This window comes from Bidens hawaiensis, unplaced genomic scaffold (genome assembly GCF_021521415.1).
Source record: "Bidens hawaiensis isolate Kalapana, Puna unplaced genomic scaffold, B.hawaiensis_p1.1 tig00031079_1, whole genome shotgun sequence".
NCBI lineage: Eukaryota > Viridiplantae > Streptophyta > Magnoliopsida > Asterales > Asteraceae > Bidens > Bidens hawaiensis.
In genome coordinates, this window is record NW_027495197.1 from 69195 (window position 1) to 88227 (window position 19033).

At 33.9% G+C, this 19033-nt stretch overlaps 1 protein-coding gene across 1 annotated transcript; it reads right to left on the reverse strand.

The window, feature by feature from the left end:
* Positions 1-1873: 1873 nt before the first annotated feature.
* Positions 1874-8122, reverse strand: LOC143581491 (mitogen-activated protein kinase 15-like). Its single transcript, XM_077064264.1, has 10 exons — positions 8049-8122; positions 7204-7612; positions 7002-7129; positions 6593-6652; positions 6360-6509; positions 6037-6192; positions 5009-5220; positions 3465-3569; positions 3248-3381; positions 1874-2172 (listed from the first exon to the last, which is right to left on the reverse strand). The coding sequence occupies exons 1-10, from the start codon at positions 8076-8078 to the stop codon at positions 1874-1876; spliced, it is 1683 nt and encodes a 560-aa protein (XP_076920379.1). The 5' UTR covers positions 8079-8122.
* Between the last annotated feature and the right edge of the window lie 10911 nt (positions 8123-19033).

The following is a 19033-nucleotide window of genomic DNA, read 5'->3' on the forward strand; positions in this document are numbered from 1 at the left end:
CAAAATCGGCCAAGTTCATCGATTAGATGCGATTCTGGCTGAATTTGACCACCTTTAATAGATTCTTATTAACTAGGTGGAATTAAAGAAACTCGTCTCGGCTACATACCTTGTAGCAAGTACTCGGGGAGTAGTCGGTCTTGGAAACCTACTTTTACAACATTAATTGTTGGTCAATGGAATGGAATCACCCATTACCATGTCCATTCCATTCCCCCTAAAACACCCCAAATTCATTCCATCCACCCCCCTTGTTTTTTTTTATTCATTCCATCCTACTTTCATACTATGTCACCTCGACCACCCTCCCACCACCATTACCCATTGCCCTCTCACCACCCACCACCACCGCCTCCGCCACCGGCCACCACCACCACCACCCTCCTCCACCGCCCGTCACCACCACCACCCACCTCCGCCGCTACCACCCACCACCACCTACCAGCGCCACTCACCACCCCGTCCGCCACCACCAACCATCGCTCCCGCCATCACCACCACCGCCCACCATCGTCACCGCCACTACCACCCACTATTAGCACCACCTGCCACCACCAACAATCGCTCCTAGCTCCTGCCCATCGCCACCGCCTCCCACCACCATTACTACTCGCCGCCCACCACCACCATCCCACCGCCACTCACTACCATTTTTATTTTATTCCAGCTTTCCTAGCTTATCAGAAAATAAAGACTAATAATTCATTTCATTCCCACATGGTAACCAAACATGTCAATGGAATGGTAATTATCCATTCCATTACCTCGTCCATTCCATTACCTCGTTCATTCCATTCCATCACCCATTCCATTACCCCATACCAGTGTTCTCGCAAATCACAAATCTCGCAACGCACAGACGGATGACATGCCTAATGATTCCAGTGATTTGAGTTTTCCTTTGTATGAACATAAGTGTAGAAAGGTGCAAAAACTCCTTATTCTATGGACTTAATTTGTTGTGATGATTGTAACTTGGAATTGAGACTTTTACATGAGAGATCATGTGCATATACATATTGGTTTTTATGACATAAGAAGCTTGTCAAATTTGCTTCCCACAAGCAAACTAGCAAAGGTCACACTGTATTTCGCTCTCGCAGCATCATTTTCACCTGTGTTTAATCTACATCTTCGAGATTTGGTTCCAATTTAAATCAATAATGCAAAAACAAGTCAGAAAATGATACGGAGATTCCTGAATAGATTAACCTTTCAAACTACTGGTGAATCCATAGGCAGGCAAAAGATAGCCTGGCGAACCGAAACATCTTAGTAGCCGAAGGAAAAGAAAGCAAAAGCGATTCCCGTAGTAGCGGCGAGCAAAAGGGGGCAGCCTAAACCGTGAAAGTTGAAATATGGTCAGGGCTGTTATGTGTCTTGAACTTATATTATATGCGATTAATCTCAAGCAAAGTGCTTTTGGCTTGGCATTTCCCATCCTGTAAACATAAGAAAATGCATCTTATGCAAGATCGATCGAGCGTTGGCACACGCCGCTAAGCACGTGTGTATAAATACACTAGTTTTTGTTTATTTCTACAAGTTGGTTTTCAACCATAACTTCTTTATTGCTGTTGACTTTGACTTCAGCTTCTGCATATTTAGTATTAGTAGACAAAACAAAGAAACTGCATATACACCTTTAAACAGAGTACATACACATTACAAAAAAATACAATTCAAAACTCCGGTAAACAATAGCTATCTTTACAAGTCAAAACATGTAGTACGCTAGTGATTCTTTATTCGCCTGTTAGCTGCTTAACAGTCTTCACTGTTAAGCATGTAATAATATCATCACCGTCCCCACACCAGATAACCCAACCCAACAAAACTCATCAACTCGAGCCCAGGGATATCATTAACAAAGTCAATACCACTGACTAGCGGGCCCGCTTTGAGCAGCAACAACTTTTCTTGGAATGTATGGAGGTCGGGCCTGTAGCCCGTTTCCAGAAGCATCTATAGTGGTTTCTATATTATTATCGGTGTTGCAGACGGATGAAATGCTGTTTCTTCTAGGGTAAGAAGAGGCGGGAAGCGGGTACTGGGTATGGGTCGGGACGGGTAGTGGATTATTATTCCTACTTAACCTTCGTTGTTCGAGAGCTTCGTTGTTATAACGTGTTGCGGAACCAGCTACTTTACTGGGCCTTGCAGCATTCCCCCCTGTTCAAGCCATGCAAAGATACATAAATAACAATAACAATAATAATAATAATAATAATAATAATAACACCACCGCCAACAGTAAATGCTGATAATAGGATTAAGTACTACGATGTACCGATAGTAAACATGGTATTCTAATGCATTATTATTTATCAACAACAATATGATACAATGCATGATATTATATAAAAAGAGTTGATTGCATTAAAATATACCAATTTCCTTGTTAAATCATCTAAAATAATCAGTTCTTATGTATCAATTATATACAATTGCTAGCGATAATTAATACGCAAATCATAATTCATTTTGTGAAGTTTTTACTAATATAATATATAAGTAATAACTTCAGTATATATGTGGAACTTTACAATCAAAGTACATGTGCTACAATATAATTATCTATCAACAATTTATGCAAATATATACACACACATACATATACCTACAATTGTTTTAAGTAAACTCAGCAAGTACACGTGTTACTAATATACTTATATATATATCCAAAATTTATACAAATATATATGACACACACACACATATACCTACATTTATTTCAAGTAAATACAGCAAGTACATGTGTTACTAATATTTATAACTATCAAAAACTTATACAAAATATATACACACACATACATATACCTACAACTGTTTTAAATAAATACAGAAAGTACATGTGTTACTAATATATTCATATCTACCAAAAAACTAAGCAAATGTACACACACACACACACACATACATATACCTAGAATTATTTTAAGTAAATACAGCAAATGATGATATTAATAGATAAATTAGTATAGTATAGATAACCTCTATATACAGCTTAAAAAGCTAAATGTACAACTACCCAATGCAACAAATTATGCCCACGTACAAGAGACTCTCTGGATGCGTGCGTCTCACAGCTTTGAGAACTTCTACCGGCTACCACACAACCGCGTATTATAAAACTAAGGAAGACATGTATGTTTTGGCTTTTGAGATTCTTTTAATTTGAAATAATGAATATCTTAATCCTGGCCATATGTAATTAACAGACAAGATCATAACTCAGTAATCATACCTTGGATGGTTTGAGGAAGTCTGGTCATTGGCACGGGGTTAGTCATGTACTGTTTTCCAACGTCTTGAATCGAACACTTTGAGATACCATTTGTAACTTCTACTGCACTCTCTTTTGGATATACTACACAAGCCCTACATCCAAAAGCGTATTTTCAATACATAAAATTTATTATAGTTAAAATAATATCATTTGTGTAATCATAACTATACATTACCTTGGCAATGATGAAGATTGTTGCCTCTCTAGAGGTGCAGCAGCTGTACCTTTGCCATAATGTTCCTCAAGATGAGCAAACTGCTTCTTGAATTGGTCAACAGCACTGTAAAGTCAAAATAATGAAAACAAAAAATTAGTCTGCAAAAGTATCAACTAATTAATCTCAAGTATATATATATTTAAAATAAAATAAAAAAGAGTATCATCCTTGAACAAAGACTAAAAAAGGTAATTTGGGCCCCTTTTAAGCGAAAACGAGCTCACCCGGTTTTATACTAGATTGCTAATGGGTCAAAATAGGTTCGCAAAATTTTTCTTTTGTAAAAAAAATGAAAAATAAAAAGAGAAAAGGTCGTATGTTGAAAAATCACACCTAATTGTATATTTAAAAGAAGGGAAAGGTTAAAATACAAAGGGAGACAAAAATGAGAAGGGTGAGAAGCATTTGTGGCCACACAAAAAACCCCTCAACAAAAATTCCAAAAAATTAATAAAAAAAAACCATAACTCAAAATATAAATAAAAAATTAAAAAAACAAAAATGTTTCCCTCATCATTCTCGTTCCAAAAAAAAACCGAAAAGACACAATGCAAAGACAATAGACACAATGACGAAAATGAACAAAAGACACAATTATAACTAAAAAAGACACAATAAATCGCAAAATATAACACAATGCCGAACAAAATATAACACAATGTTGACTAATATAACACAATATCAAAAAAAAAACACAATGTCAAGGAAAAAAGACAATCAATGAAGAAAATTAACATAAACACAATGATAAACAAAAAGACACAATGGTCTTTTTCACTCAACATTGTGTCTTTTTTTTAAAGAACAAAGTAGACGGTGGAAAAATTTGTGTTTTTACTTTTTTTGTTTTTTTATTAAATTTAGATATGATTTTTTATTTATTTATTTTTAATTTTTTTTGAAGGGTTTTTTTGTGTGGCTATAAATCTTTCTCATCCTTCTCATTTTTGTCTCCCTTTGTAGAATAACTTGACCCTAAAAAAAATTGTCCAGTTTATAAAGTATAAAGAGTTAAATACGGTTTTAGTCCCTGTCGTTTGAACCAAATAACCATTTTTGTCCAAGCGTTAAAATTTGACTTTTTTAGTCCAATAGTCTGATTTTAATGTCAATTGAAGTCCAACACTCCAGCTCACTAACCCCATCCAAAATTTCTGTTAATTTTTTGTTAAAAAACCAAAACGCCCTTGGACCATTTGCGTTTATAGACACATACAATTCCACAAGTAAAGTTTGGTTTAGAGGCGGGTGATGAGTATTGGGATTTTATAGGTGCTTATAATAATATATCATAAAACATAAATAAATATATGTGGCAAATTCAACCTTTTTACTAAATGGGTGTAAAGAGAAAAGTAGCTAACAAGAAAACAAGTCAAAAGTCAGCCAGACAGAAAGTGTTCAAAAGCATACAGCTTTGAGATTGTATTATAAATTAAGTATAGATTTTTGTTCTAATAATATAGCTTTTGTAACCATATTTAACGCACATATTTATTTACCTTGGATACATGAAGCCTGTTGGTTCAGCTCCATCCAAAAATTCTTTTAACATATTGGGATGGTATTCAAGAATCTCTCTATAAATCAATTCACGCACATCGTCTTTTGTGATTTTTCTTCTTTCGAACTCAAACTCCATCTTTGTAACCGGCTGAGCAGACGGTTCCCTCTCCACCTTAGCCAGATTCTTAAAATACGGGTCGCAAAGCGCCTAATACAATGAGTGAAATGAATATTTTACTTTTTTTGTAAATATAATGACTTTCAAATAAGAAAAGAGTGGCTTTACACAAAAGTCACTCAACTTTCATCAAGTGTTCAATCTTGTAAAAACAATTTACATCTTTTTAAAATTAAGTAAATCAAAATAAAAATTGGGCACTGCTTGTCTATTTGTGATTATTATTTTTTCAATTTCATTTAAATTGAGCATCTAAAAAACTTAGTTACTATTTAGTATATTTTAGCGGAAATTTTTCTTCACTATTACCTCCTACTTCAAGTTAAATTAAAAAAATATATATATAAACTCTATAAATAATAACTACGATTCATACTATGCTCCATTTAAGTCAGTAAATTTTAAAAAATTTAAACATTCATAAAAACACTCACAAGACTGAAACGCCTAACGAAAGTTATAAAGCAAACACACTTTCTCATTTTTTTCACGAAAATGTCCCTCAGCCCAGTGTTGCTATATTGAAGTCCTTATACTTGTCTAGAAAGCATGTATTTTGCAAAAGATTGAATGTCACTTCATCAAATTTTTACAAATTGAGGAGGTAACGGGTCATTATTTATAATAGTTTTTCACAAGTACATGCATTCTAGACAAATATAGAGACTTTAATACAGCAAAAATATGTTAAGGGACTTTTTTCGTGTTTTTTTGACATGTGAAGGGACTTATATACGCCCAAAATATGTTAAGGGACTTTTTCGTGAAAAACAAGAGAGTCTGTTGGTTTCTATGATATTAACCCATAAAAAATGTATATAGAATATTAAATAGATAAAATATTACCTCCTCAGCGGTAGGCCGATTTTTAGGCTCAAACGCAAGCATCCTTTCTAATAAGCGAAGCGCAAGCGGATCCGCATTTGGAAACTTCTGTGAAAAAGGAATCGGTTTCTTCTTTCTCATACTGCTCAAGTATCTTCTTGCTTTCTCATTTCTTATCTGTTTATGTAACATTACAAATTTACAATACCACATTAACATTAATAAGCAAAACCATAGTTATTAAAAGCGCCCGCTTCTTGCGCCTAAGCTCATTTTCCAAGCAAGGCGCAATAAATGCAGCAAAACATACAAAAAAAAAACAAATAATATGCAAAAAAACAAACCCTAGCGATAGCTTCAGGTGATGGTGTCCCCAAAAGATCAGTCATTAAATCCAACTGATGCACCACGTTTTTCCCGGGAAAAAGCGGTTTTCCAGTTAAAAGTTCTGCAAAGATACAACCAATACTCCATGTATCTATAGCTGGTGTGTACTGCACAAAAATGATAATTAGGCGTTGACTTTGTTTTCCCTATATTATTATACAGTTATAAACTTTTGTTACTGTATATTTACCTTGGAGAAAAACGATCCACATAACTCAGGAGCCCGGTACCATCTTGTCGCAACATAATCCTGTGAACAAATCATATAAGCATTTACTTGTAAATGGGTCATTTCATGTTATGGTTTGACTTTTTATGACCTTTAAATTAAAGAAGTAAAGTTAGGAGGAAAACCGTTCTAACCGGGCACAGCTCAAAAAGTATAAGTACAACGGTTCAAACGGATCATAAGTACCCATAGCGCAATTTAGTTCATAAAACATGTCTAGTTCAGTCTGAACTCAAAACCGACCCATGCAAAAATACCTGTTTGGTATTTGACACACTTGTCTAAAAAAAGTTTGCTTAAAGTACTTGTTCCATACAAAAATACCTGTTCGGACCAGTCACAAACTATATATCATGAGTTAAAAACATACCGTCCAGAATATTGCAGTAGGTGTATCATTGAATGCAACTCTTGCAAGACCAAAGTCACAAATCTTGAGTTTACAGTCAGCATTCGCCAAAATATTTTTAGGTTTTAGATCTCTATGATAAACATTTGCTGAAAAAAAAAGTCAAAATCAGAATCCACAAATATATAATTAAACAAAGATCGCATTATATAACTGTTTTAACCTGTATGTATATACTTCAACCCTCTAAGAAGCTGGTAAAGAAAAAACTGATAATGTTCCGGAGTCAAGTCATCATTAGCCTTGATAACTTGATGCAAATCCGACTCCATAAGCTCAAACACAACATATATATCCTTAAATTCTCGTCTTGAAGGAGGTAATAATATGTGTTTGATTTCCACAATATCCGGATGGCGAAGAAGCCTAAGAAGCTTAATCTCACGAAGAATGCGAGTGGCATCTGAAACGTGTTCAAATATGTCGTTTATCTTCTTTATTGCTACTTTTTCACCAAGATGTGTATCGTATGCAGAACACACAACACCGTAGCTTCCTTTACCAATCACTTCCTCTATTTTGTACCTACTTCCTTCACCATATTCTGTGAAGAAATCAAACTCACCAGATCCCTACAACATCAAAATATTTAAAAAATTTTATATTTTTAACCACATAAATGCAAACAATATTAGCAAAAATCCCAACATCCCATCAAATATATTTTTTTTCTAATAACATAGTATCAAGTAATAAAGAAAATGACACTAAAAAACTCACCAGACCCCTATAGCATCAAAATGTTCATAAATTTTTGTATTTTTAGCCACAAAAAATGCAAATCATATTAGCAGAAATCTCATAAAAGATTTTGTTACATAATATCAAATAAGAAACAAAATGACACTAAAAAAACTCAACAGATCCCTACAACATCAAATTATTTATAACTATTTACAAAAAAAATAAAAAAAATGCAAATCATACTACTAGCAAACTTCCCAACACCCCATGAAAGATTTAAATTTTTCTATAAGAAAGAAAATAAGAATGCAAAAGTAGGGTTACCTTCCTTCTTTGATCAGTAGTCTGCATCATGAGTGCGGCAATTCATGAAACAGCTTATGTGCAACTCAAAAAACACAACCCCAGTAACGTTAAGCTTTAGCAGATCCCAACTGGTGGATCTAAAACCCTAATTTCATTTTCAAAAAAAGGTGGGTGGTTTTGTGGGTGTGGGTTAAAACGTGTTGGATTAAAGGGTTTTGAATGAATGAATATTGTTGTTGAAGAAAGAAACAAGTCTTGTGAGATCAAGAAACTGAAAGAAACCCTCGTGGGTAATTATAAAGTGGAGAGGAGATGATGAAAATGAAACAAAGATGGATTTTGGATCTGGAATCAAACAAACAGATAGATAAGGGATTTGTTTATTTAAGATTTTATTTTATCTACAGTGGAGTTATTAATATTCATTCGATTTTTATTTGTTTTTTTAGGGATTTAAAATCATTTTTTTTCCCATGTTTATAAAGCAAACTTCATTAACCCAAAAAAATATAATATAACAATAACATAATATTATTATATTATATTATATTATATTATATTATATTATATTTCACGATACACTTTAAGAACCTACCTCCGATCCAAACGTGTTGTGTCGGCTCCTGACACCCTCACTAAAATCTCTAGCGTATATCAGGTACCTAATAATAATAATATTTTAATACTAATAGTAATATAAAAATTAATATTTTAATAATAATCATAATATTAAAATAATAATAACATAATTATATATTTAGAATAATATTATTTTAATAACAATAATATTGTAATAATAATAATAATAATTTTTAATAGTAATAATATAATAAAAAAGTTAACAATAACGGTAATAGTAGAAGAAACCTGATTTAAATTTGGGAGGCCTGGCGAATTAGGGTTACCGTAAAACTGTTCAGGCTCATATAGGTGGTGCGTATATGGTAGGCATGGTGTAGTATAACGGTCAGTGCCTAGACAAATTTCAAATCGTTATCATAACGGAACCCAAATTACAATTAATTATAGTTTAGTTTTTCAAAAGTCCCTATAAAGTATAAACCGTCTCTCTTGATCGCACATAACAAAACCAAACCAGTCACCAAATCTCAGTCCTAACATGTACAACTACCGACTTCATACTAAATAAAGATAAAACGAAACCTGGTTCAAGTCCGACTGATCGTTAGCGGCGTACCCCGGCTCTTCCTCGTCCGACTCCGGCGTACCCCAGCTCCTCCTCTTCCGACTCCGGCATTACCCGGCTCCTACTCGTTCAACTCTGGAAATAAATGCTTGAACCACGACATTTACATATACCAAAAATTATGTTGTTGTGTTGTTGGTTGTATGAAGATGGTGAGAGTGAGGATGAAGGTGGTGTAAAAAAAAAAAGAAAAGAAAAGAGAAAGGATGGGGAGGGAGGGGAGGGAGTCGGGCTCCAATAATATAAAAAATTCAATACGTTGCGTATAGGGCTATACGCGACGTATCAGGGTACGATATGACAACCGAGCCCAGCTTTTGCAGGCTAGGATGTCAAATCTTACCCTAATGCGCCGCGTATACGCGGCGTATTGAGTGGGTGTGGTGGATATCCCTAGCAGGACCCATTTAAGATTTTATTTTATCTGCAGTGGAGTTATTAATATTCATTTGATTTTTATTTGTTTTTTGGCATTTAAAATCTTTTTTTTTTCATTTTTATAAAGAAAACTTCATAACCTAAAAAAAAAAAGACAAGGCAGAGCCCCTTTATCGAGCACAGAGGAGCCACCGCCACACTAAACAGACAATTTACATTGAAGCGTTTTTACACCAATTAGACCAACTACATTCAGCAATCAACACTCTTAGACCTATTAGCAAAATTCCTAATATTATACATCAAATATGAGGGATTTATGGTTTTATCTACTAATACATTGATATAGTGGAGTTAGTTAATATTCGAATTTTATTGATTTTCTGGGGTTAAAATTAGTTAATGGAATTTATAAAATATTATTTTGTTTTATAAAATTATATTGTGTAATGTATAATTGTATTATTTTAATTATGGTAAAACTATTTTTCGTACAATGTCGTTTTGTCATGTAAAGTTCATGTGGTGATATAATTGTATATATTGAACCTATATTACATAGAAATGTTAATATAATTACGCGTGAAGTAAAAAATGTTAATATAATTACGCATGAAGTAAAATGATTGTTAATGAATAAAAATAATTATACATGATAGAAAATAATTATATTATGCATAAAAAAATAATCATGCATGTTATTGAAAATATATGTATATAGCAATAGGCTACTCAAATTAAAGATAATAAAATACTTGATTTTATGGTATTTTTTTTTAATTGTGATGGCATATAAAGTTTTTATCAAACATTTTGAAAATGTGGGTTACTTAAAAAAAATCAATAATTGTGCATCGTGCTTGATCTATGTTTCGTAATTACAATTATGTCGCAGTTTATTTGTTTTAACTGAAATCAATACCATAATATTTTTTTATACTTTATGTGATTAGGATTCTTTGTAGCAAATTGTCACGGTCCCTAACCCCCATACCTCGGGAGAGGAGCCATGAACATTGTGTGGTGGTATCGGTGTTTATTAAAATAATTTGCAGCAGAATATTTCATCAGGACCATAATTAGGAAAAATGACCATTTTAAAAAACACAACGATTCTTATTTTATAAACTGGGATTAAAACTCATTTTTATACAAACATAGGTTTTGTAGGGATAACCCTAATTTACAAAGCACGTTTCTTTATTCTGGTAACAAACCACTTATTTAAGCTGGAAGTCTGCAGACATCATTCCTTTTTCTCTAACGAGTCACCTGAAACATGTTTAAAAAATATTTGATCAACAGAAAATACTGACGAGCACATTCACTTGTAAACGGCACGTTTTACAGTTACATCATTAACATGTTTTTACATCTGCCTGTTTACAAATTACCGAAAGGTACTTGTTACCCGACCGTATCTGTGACTGTGGTCATATTACTTATTAGCTAACACTTGTCCAATAAGTAATGTGTAATTTTTATTTTTATGATAGTACCTTTGAGCTGTGAACAATCAGCTTACGCCCCGGCAGTTCCGCCGTAGGCTGGGTTGAGATCAGTGACAGTGGTTTTGTAACACCCCGGGTTAAGCGGAAATGCCCGAGTGTGACGTACAGATTGTTCAAACACACCTGACACTATTTTGTGACCATAATAACATTAATTCATTTCAAGCAAAATGTAACACAAGTTTGAATACATAAGCAAACCAAATCAAACAACTACAATAATAATCCTTTTATTTGAATACCTAAATAAACTAAGTGTCTTCCAATACTTCATCCTCTAATCACGGTACCTGATGTGCTAAAAGTAGTTATATAAAAACACGCTAATCTAGACACTAAGTAATAAATTCTAGACTCTTAAACTTAACTAAACTACTAACCGGCAAGTGAACCGATCGACTCTAGTATAGCTAAATAAGTACGGATATCGAACCCACAGGACTCTTTAAATTACGTTAACTAGCTAAATTTAGACTTAACTACAGACACGACTATGTATCTATTATTATTAGGGGGTTTTACTTAAAAACTAAAATTAAACTAATTAATAAAACTAAAGACTTAACGACTTTACCCTGCACTTAATTCAAATGATGACAAGATAACTACCTAGGCTAGAATCCCCTAAATTTCAGTTATCAATTAACCCGGGATAATACTTAGTTATGGAACTGGGATCGTAAAATAGACGCTTAAGAGAAAACCCGAACAGGACCCCTGACCCTTCTCAAGAGACATCTATGGATTTCTAATAAGCTATAATGCACACCAGTATTAAAAATCAAGTTTTCTTACGGTTACCTAATTGATTACAAACTAGTTCCTTTATACGAAATCCTACCTTACAGCGCGGAAATCAAAGGCAGTCTAATATATTCAATTGACTCGATAGACAAAGTTAATCGATCAAACCTAGACGGACTCCTTACGAAGAACTAAATGTAGCAATCCTGATCGACAAAGACCTATCAATAACCTAGCACCTTACAGCTATTTAGGTTAGCAGCACACTTAGGATTATTTGATTAACTAATATTATTCCTATGATCTTAATGCATATCAATCATAAAATAATCAAGAACACAAAGTAATTGACCTAATAGTGACCTATCATAATGACAAACAATAATCAACGCAACTATGGAATAATAATAATTAATCAAACAATCCTAAATATCCATATGCATCAATTAATATAATTAAACCTTTTACTAGTTTATAAATCTATAATGATAAATAAATCCCAAGTCAAAATCAAACATCAAAATAGATTCATCATAAGCCTAGGCAGTCTATAAAGTTTAGCCTAGCATCTTAAAATCAAATAAAACAATAATAAAGGAATTCATAGTGGAAAACAAAAGAAACGAAAGATTAAAGGTGATAAAACCCGTAGCCTTCGTCCTAGATCGATATGCACGCCACCGTATGATTCCAAGCCTTCAAAACCTCCAAAAGATTACTTCTAGAGCTCCCAATTTCGTCCTGACCGGCTAGGGTATTCAGGTTCTGCTTAAGGGTTAGATTAGGGGTGTTTATATAGTGATTAAAGCCCAAAACCCGGAATATTCTAGAAATTAGGTTGCTCGCGCCACGCTACCAAAATACCCCCACTTGGCCGCGCAGCGTGGCCAAAGTAACTTGGTACCGGTCCGGTTCACTCCTGATCTGGTCCGGTTTGTTTCCTGATGGTCCAGTTCATGGTTTAGCTTGTTTTTTATCGTTTTTCGCCCTCTTTAACCACGAACAAATCCCGGGACCTACATTATTCAAAGAAGTTAGTAGTATACAAATCCTAATAAAAACCGAACATAAACTAATAAAATATTATATAAAATGTACACGGGATTTATGTATATTAAGCATTATATCAGTACCTGTAACATATGTATAAAATACGATCAGCTATAAATATAGCTTGTGAGATTTCCACAGTTTGATATACAAAGTAAAAACCATACAATTCCATGAACTCGTAAAACGCAGTAAGGGTTCTTTACACTCGATGCAATGGACCTGGGTGTAAAGAACAAATGAAGGTCCTTTCCAGTTGGGGATACCAACGTACTCGGATATGAGGTCCCTTTTCCACTCGATACAAATGGACCTGAGTGCAAAGAGGGGCGTATGATCATACTTAATGAGGCTACAACGTGCAAATACATTCGAGCAAATAAATCAACTAACACACAAGTCCATATAGTGAATTATAGTTTGTAATCGAAATAATAATACTTGAATTTTATAATGGATACATATGCTACCCCAAAACATTAAAACGTTTAAAAAGAGGTTGTGAAAAACACCTTATGAAATGAGGTAAAAAGGAAAAACCCGAAACGTTGAAAGGATTGAGAATGGCAAAGAACCGAACGCGTCACTGTAACACTGTGAAAATACCACATCTAGTTTTGTGGCCAAATTGTAAATTTTAGAAGTTAAAGGGGCTAAAATGCCAAATCTGGAAGTAGGAGGACTGAAAATGAAAATTCTGAAATTTATGCATCTTCGCGTATCGCGAAGTTACTGGCACACGATTCAAAGCTTATCCAGTGACGTGTCGACACATGGCAGCACGTGATTGACATGCAAGATTGCGGCGCAGTACATGCAACTTCGCGTATCGCGAACTGCCATAGGCTGCATCTTCGCGATATGCGAAGATGCACAATTTCGGCTATAAATAGGGTAGCTACGAGTTCATTCGTTTTCATCCCATTTTCACCCTAGTTTTCACATAGTTAACATCGGGAAGCGTGCTAGGAAGTTCCGGGGTTCCGAGGGCTGTTCTAGCAAAGAAACGAGGTGTTGTTACGCTGCTAAACGAGCTGCTGATTCCGTAAACGAAGCACAAGTCGAAGTGCTGCTGTTTTTCTTAGTCTTTGACTTCGACTAGCCGATTAAGGTAGGATTAAGATTAAGTTACTTTAAATACATAGTTATAACTTAGTTAAGGGTATAATCGTTAAACTGTTAATGTTTACCAAGTAATGTTTTATAAAGCAAAGACGTTGCTTCCATGTGAAGTAATGTTATCAAAAATATATTTTGACGAGCACGTAGTAACTGGAAGGGGGATATCATTAGTAGACTCTTCTTGTCTAAGGAAAGCAATTCGTATACATCCCAATCAATCGCGGGACCCTTTTGCTTACCTAGAGAAATTTGCCAACGTGATATCCTTTATTAGGACAAAACGTGCTATTCCAAATGTCATATGTAAATCCAAAGTATTTTCATAAAAACGATTATAACTATACTAAGGTTAGGTCAGACCTAAGAGTCTGCTAATCAGACCTCGAGTCTGCTGAACTGAAACAGACTTAAAGTCTGCTGAATAATATCAACTAGGTACTTATGCATACCTATTATGAATATAGGTGAATAGCCTACTGAAGTTAAGGAGTCTGATATTACCTACTGATTATACAAGGTGAACACGTTAACCTTTTATGGTCTGAACTGATTTTACTCTTGTAATAGACTGGTTGTTTATTGCAAAGAGTCTGATAAATGTTTGCATAAGATTATTGTCTCTAAAATCGTTATAATACAAAATAGATAATAAAAAGCAACTCAGACCGAATACACATGTGTCTGGATCCAAACATAACTGATAATTGGCAGACAAAACCAAGTCAGTCATAACCGGTCTCCAATAGGGTTACATAGCCTAGGGGAAAGTTGTCTCCAAATAGGGGCTATGTATTTGGGGAACCTTTGAATTGTGTGTGTAGGGTAGCGGTACAAATCCCGGGAATGACAGGCGTTCCTGCTGAGTTTGTGAAACAGAAAACTGTATTTGTATTTAACGACTGTTATAAACTGTTTTATTGAGTCAACATTTCACCAGCACATAGCTGACGTTTTTTCCCACCCATGCAGGTAATTAGATGGCAATATATGGTATGCAAGGTTTGGAGTCATAGAAGATCGCTCGAGATGGCTCATTTTTAAATACTTATAAATCCTTGTATTATTAATATCACTGTTTTGTAAAACTACAAACTCGGGTATTTAATTTTCGAGTAATTTTGATAATGTAAATTAATATTTTAATATTTAAAGATTTCCGCTAAAATGAGCCCGCTACTCTGATATATTTGCAAAACAGGTACCAACTGACAGTCAAACTCCTAGGCCCTGTATCGGGGTGTGACAGTCACGAAATCAGAAACGAGCGATCTGCGCTAACTATAATAGGTAAATACGAGAATTAATCGATAATCGTACGGGGTTATTTTATTGTATAACTTATATTGAAAGTTTGTTAATATTTTATAAATTTTATATCTTTTAATTATAATATCATTATTTAAGTTTGGACGGAATTCGGTTATTAATACGATATAAGTGTTTTAACGGCAAGGATATGAAGTTTGCATGTTCGAAATACTTGAACTAGGGTTTATAAGTTGAAAATATAATACATGCTTTAGCGAGGTGATTTTAAGTGAAATAAAGTTTACGTTTAAGATTAATAAATGATTTTTAATTACGGTTTACGAAAACGAAAAATTTGGTTTTTAAGTATGAAATGGTGATATATTTTATATTTAATTTACATAATTTTTATTTAATTTAAAAAGGTTTTTATAAATTTATTATGATTTTTAATTGATTAAATATAAATAATTGATAAGTTGTTATTAAAATAAAAAAAGGTGTCTGACTCGGGTTTTGAACATGGGTCCTTAAGTTACAAGTTTCGTGCGTTAACCCGTTGGTCCAGAGATGACATTCGTTTGGGTATTGGTTTTAATTATATATATATATATACACATATATTACCAGTTTAAATGTTATGTTATTTTTTAATAATAATTATTATATCAGCCTGAAAAACAAAAAAACAAACAAACGCTTAACCCGGGTTTGATGTTTACAACACAACAGTCTTAACCAGTGAACCAGAGTTGTAATTCGTTTAAGACACGGAAACAAATATGTATAAACACAAGACTTAAGTTCATATTCTCTAATTGAAAACCTAGGTTTTCAATTGGATAAAATGGTTCCATGAGCATTGATTAAAGCTTAGGGGTTTTGTTTGTTGATCAAAAACTAGGGGTGAGCAATTTGCGGTTCCGAACCGCGAGAATCGGGGAACCGAAACCGAATCGCTAGATCCGAACCGTATTACTGTATTTCGGGTCCGATTCCGGTTCTTAAATTTGGATGAAAACGGTTCTCGGTTGGGTTCCGGTTAGAACCAACGGTTCCAGTTAAGAACGCTAGAACCGGGTTAGGTTTAAACTTTGAAGATTACATTTGAAATCCTATTTATTTAGTTGGCTTTCTTGCTTCCATGTACAAGCAACCATCCACGTTCTCACTTTTCCCGTTACATTTAATCCCTTACAATATTATAAACGATAATCATCTTCTACGACCCTAAATATGATTTAAAAAATAATTGTTTTCTGAAATATTTTGAGTCATTCTAATCTATTCTCAATCCCCTTCATTAAAATATAATATGTTGACATGATAATGATTTATTTTATGGGATGTCGCTTGTTTCTTTCACCTTCTAATATTTCATATTTAGAATTTTAATTGAAAATCGGTTCTGGCAAGAACCGTTTACGGTTCCGAACCGAAACCGTTAGAATACGGTTCGGTTCTGGTTCTTATATTTAGCATTTAACAGTTCCGGTTCCGGTTCGGTTCTCGCGGTTCCGAACCATTGCACAGCCCTATCAAAAACTAATCATATTCATATATTAATTACCCAGAGTTTTGTTGATTTGACGGAGAATGGGACTTCGCTGGAGCCAAGGACCTTGGATTTGATTACGGCCAAATTAGAAGAATTAAGGATGATAGAAGTACGTGAACGAGTTTAGCAGTCTTAGGTTCCTATTTATACCATTAGGGGAGCGTCTACACGTCAATTATATTGATTTGATTTCCGAAAAATCCGGCGGCCATCACGGGATTGATTCACGGCGTTTAGGTTGTTATATCGTAATTAATTAGTTGGTTATGATATAATATCGAAGATTATTGATTTTATATAATTTAATTGAATTAAAAAAATATGTTTAAAGGTGGCGGCCTCCTCTGGCGCCGGATTCCGTCAGCCGGAGGTTCGCCAGAAAAACGTGGGGCTGGGTAGGGTTAATTTACTATAATAATAATATAATTAAAATGATATTTTCACTCTAAACCCTCAAGTTTAAGATTCTTTTAAGTTGAAATTTAATATTTAAAATTTCATTTTTAACCCGGAACTTTGAAGTGGTAGAATTTATGGTTTCTACTTAGGGTTGGGATAATTACGCATTTAACCCGCAAGGCTCGATTAATGTTAAGACTCGGGATTTTATAAACAACCAAATATAGTAATTAATGCACAACGTTGAACATTAAATGTCGGGAACACTTTTATTAATGATAAATAATAAATCGAAATGACCAAACGGGTCAGGTTAACGAATACAAATACGAATCGAAAATCGACGAATGTCATAGGTTGGCGGTGGCAGGTGGTGTGGCGGTGACGGTAGTTGGCGGTAATGGCGGGGACGGTGGTGAGTGTTAGCGGGAGGTGATGGTGAATATGGTGATCGGTGGTAATGGTGGGAGGGTGGTGAAGATGGTGGAGATGAGTAGGGTGAAAGAGGAGATGGAATGAAAAAAAAACATCGGGGGTGGATGGAATGAATTTGGGCTGTTACAGAGGGAATGGAATGGACAAGGTAATGAGTAATTCCATTCCCAACTAAACATATTTTTCTTCATTCTTTCATAATGATCAATTCCATTTCACATTTTATTCTTGCATACCAAACACTACCTAATTCTTATTAATATATTTTAGTTTAATTAATGCTGTAAAGCAAATGCATTCCATTGCTCATGTCATGTATGTTTTGTTTAGGAAAAAAAAGCTAATAATTAAAATAGGTCAACAACAATTGTTGGTCCCAGGTTTTTCTATAATTGAGAAGAACGCGGATGTTTTAACGTAACAAAGAGCCATAGTTTTTCAGTTTTTAAAGTATTGATCTAAAGAAGTCAAAACTAATTATTGAATAACATATTATTCAACACAGGTCTGGATCAATTCATATTCTTTTGAGCACTAACTAGACGTTTGTAATGATCACACAACACTCAAAAGTTTTCATGGGGCAGAGGGCAAAGGCATCGTATATATTGTTAGTTACTTTATGAACAATGAATATGATGCTATAGCATTTCGATTGATTTTTGTGTCATCTTTTCCAAAAACACGTAGGGGTGTTAATTATTCAATTTCAAACCAATTAACTTGAAAATCATACTGAAACTCTTTACAACCACACCAAATTACATGTACGGTTTTTGGTTAGATTTAACTATTATTCAGTTTTAAACCAATCAATTTGGAAATCAAACCAAAACTCTTTGAAATGTTAACAAATTATATATTGAGTTTTCGACTAGGTTTTAAACCAAAACTGAATTAGATAATTGATTTTATTAACACAATTAAAAACAAAAAAAAAAAAAACAAATTACATGTACTAAGACTTTGAGTTAACAAGTTGTATAGCCCACATTTAACATCAAACCTATTCTAAAATATAGAAAACCAGACCGAGAAACCTGAAATCCAAACCGATGAACACCCATCCTGTTAAAAGTTTGATCTACCGGTTTAAACCAATCGGAATTGAAATTTGTTTTCGTTTTGGTCTTAACATAAAAATATTCAAACCAAGGTAACAATCAGATGGAGCACCCCCTACAAACCTGGGTAGCAGACATTGCAACATATCACACTTTTTCCCCTCTCATTGATTAATGTATTAGAATCTATTAATATTCAAATATATGTGGTTCAAATGTAATATTTAAGTGCAAAAGATAACATAATGCCATACAAAAATCATCACAAATACAATATTATTTTTAGC

What these genes read in the sequence shown, in the direction of transcription:
- LOC143581491 (XM_077064264.1), bottom strand. Translation starts at nt 8,078, where the DNA reads ATGATGCAGACTACTGATCAAAGAAGGAAG. An exon ending in CTACTGCAATATTCTGGACG is followed by an intron (nt 6,653 to 7,001) that starts GTATGTTTTTAA and finishes ATTTGTTCACAG; the next exon opens with GATTATGTTGCGACAAGATG. An exon ending in GTGGATCGTTTTTCTCCAAG is followed by an intron (nt 6,510 to 6,592) that starts GTAAATATACAG and finishes ATTTTTGTGCAG; the next exon opens with TACACACCAGCTATAGATAC.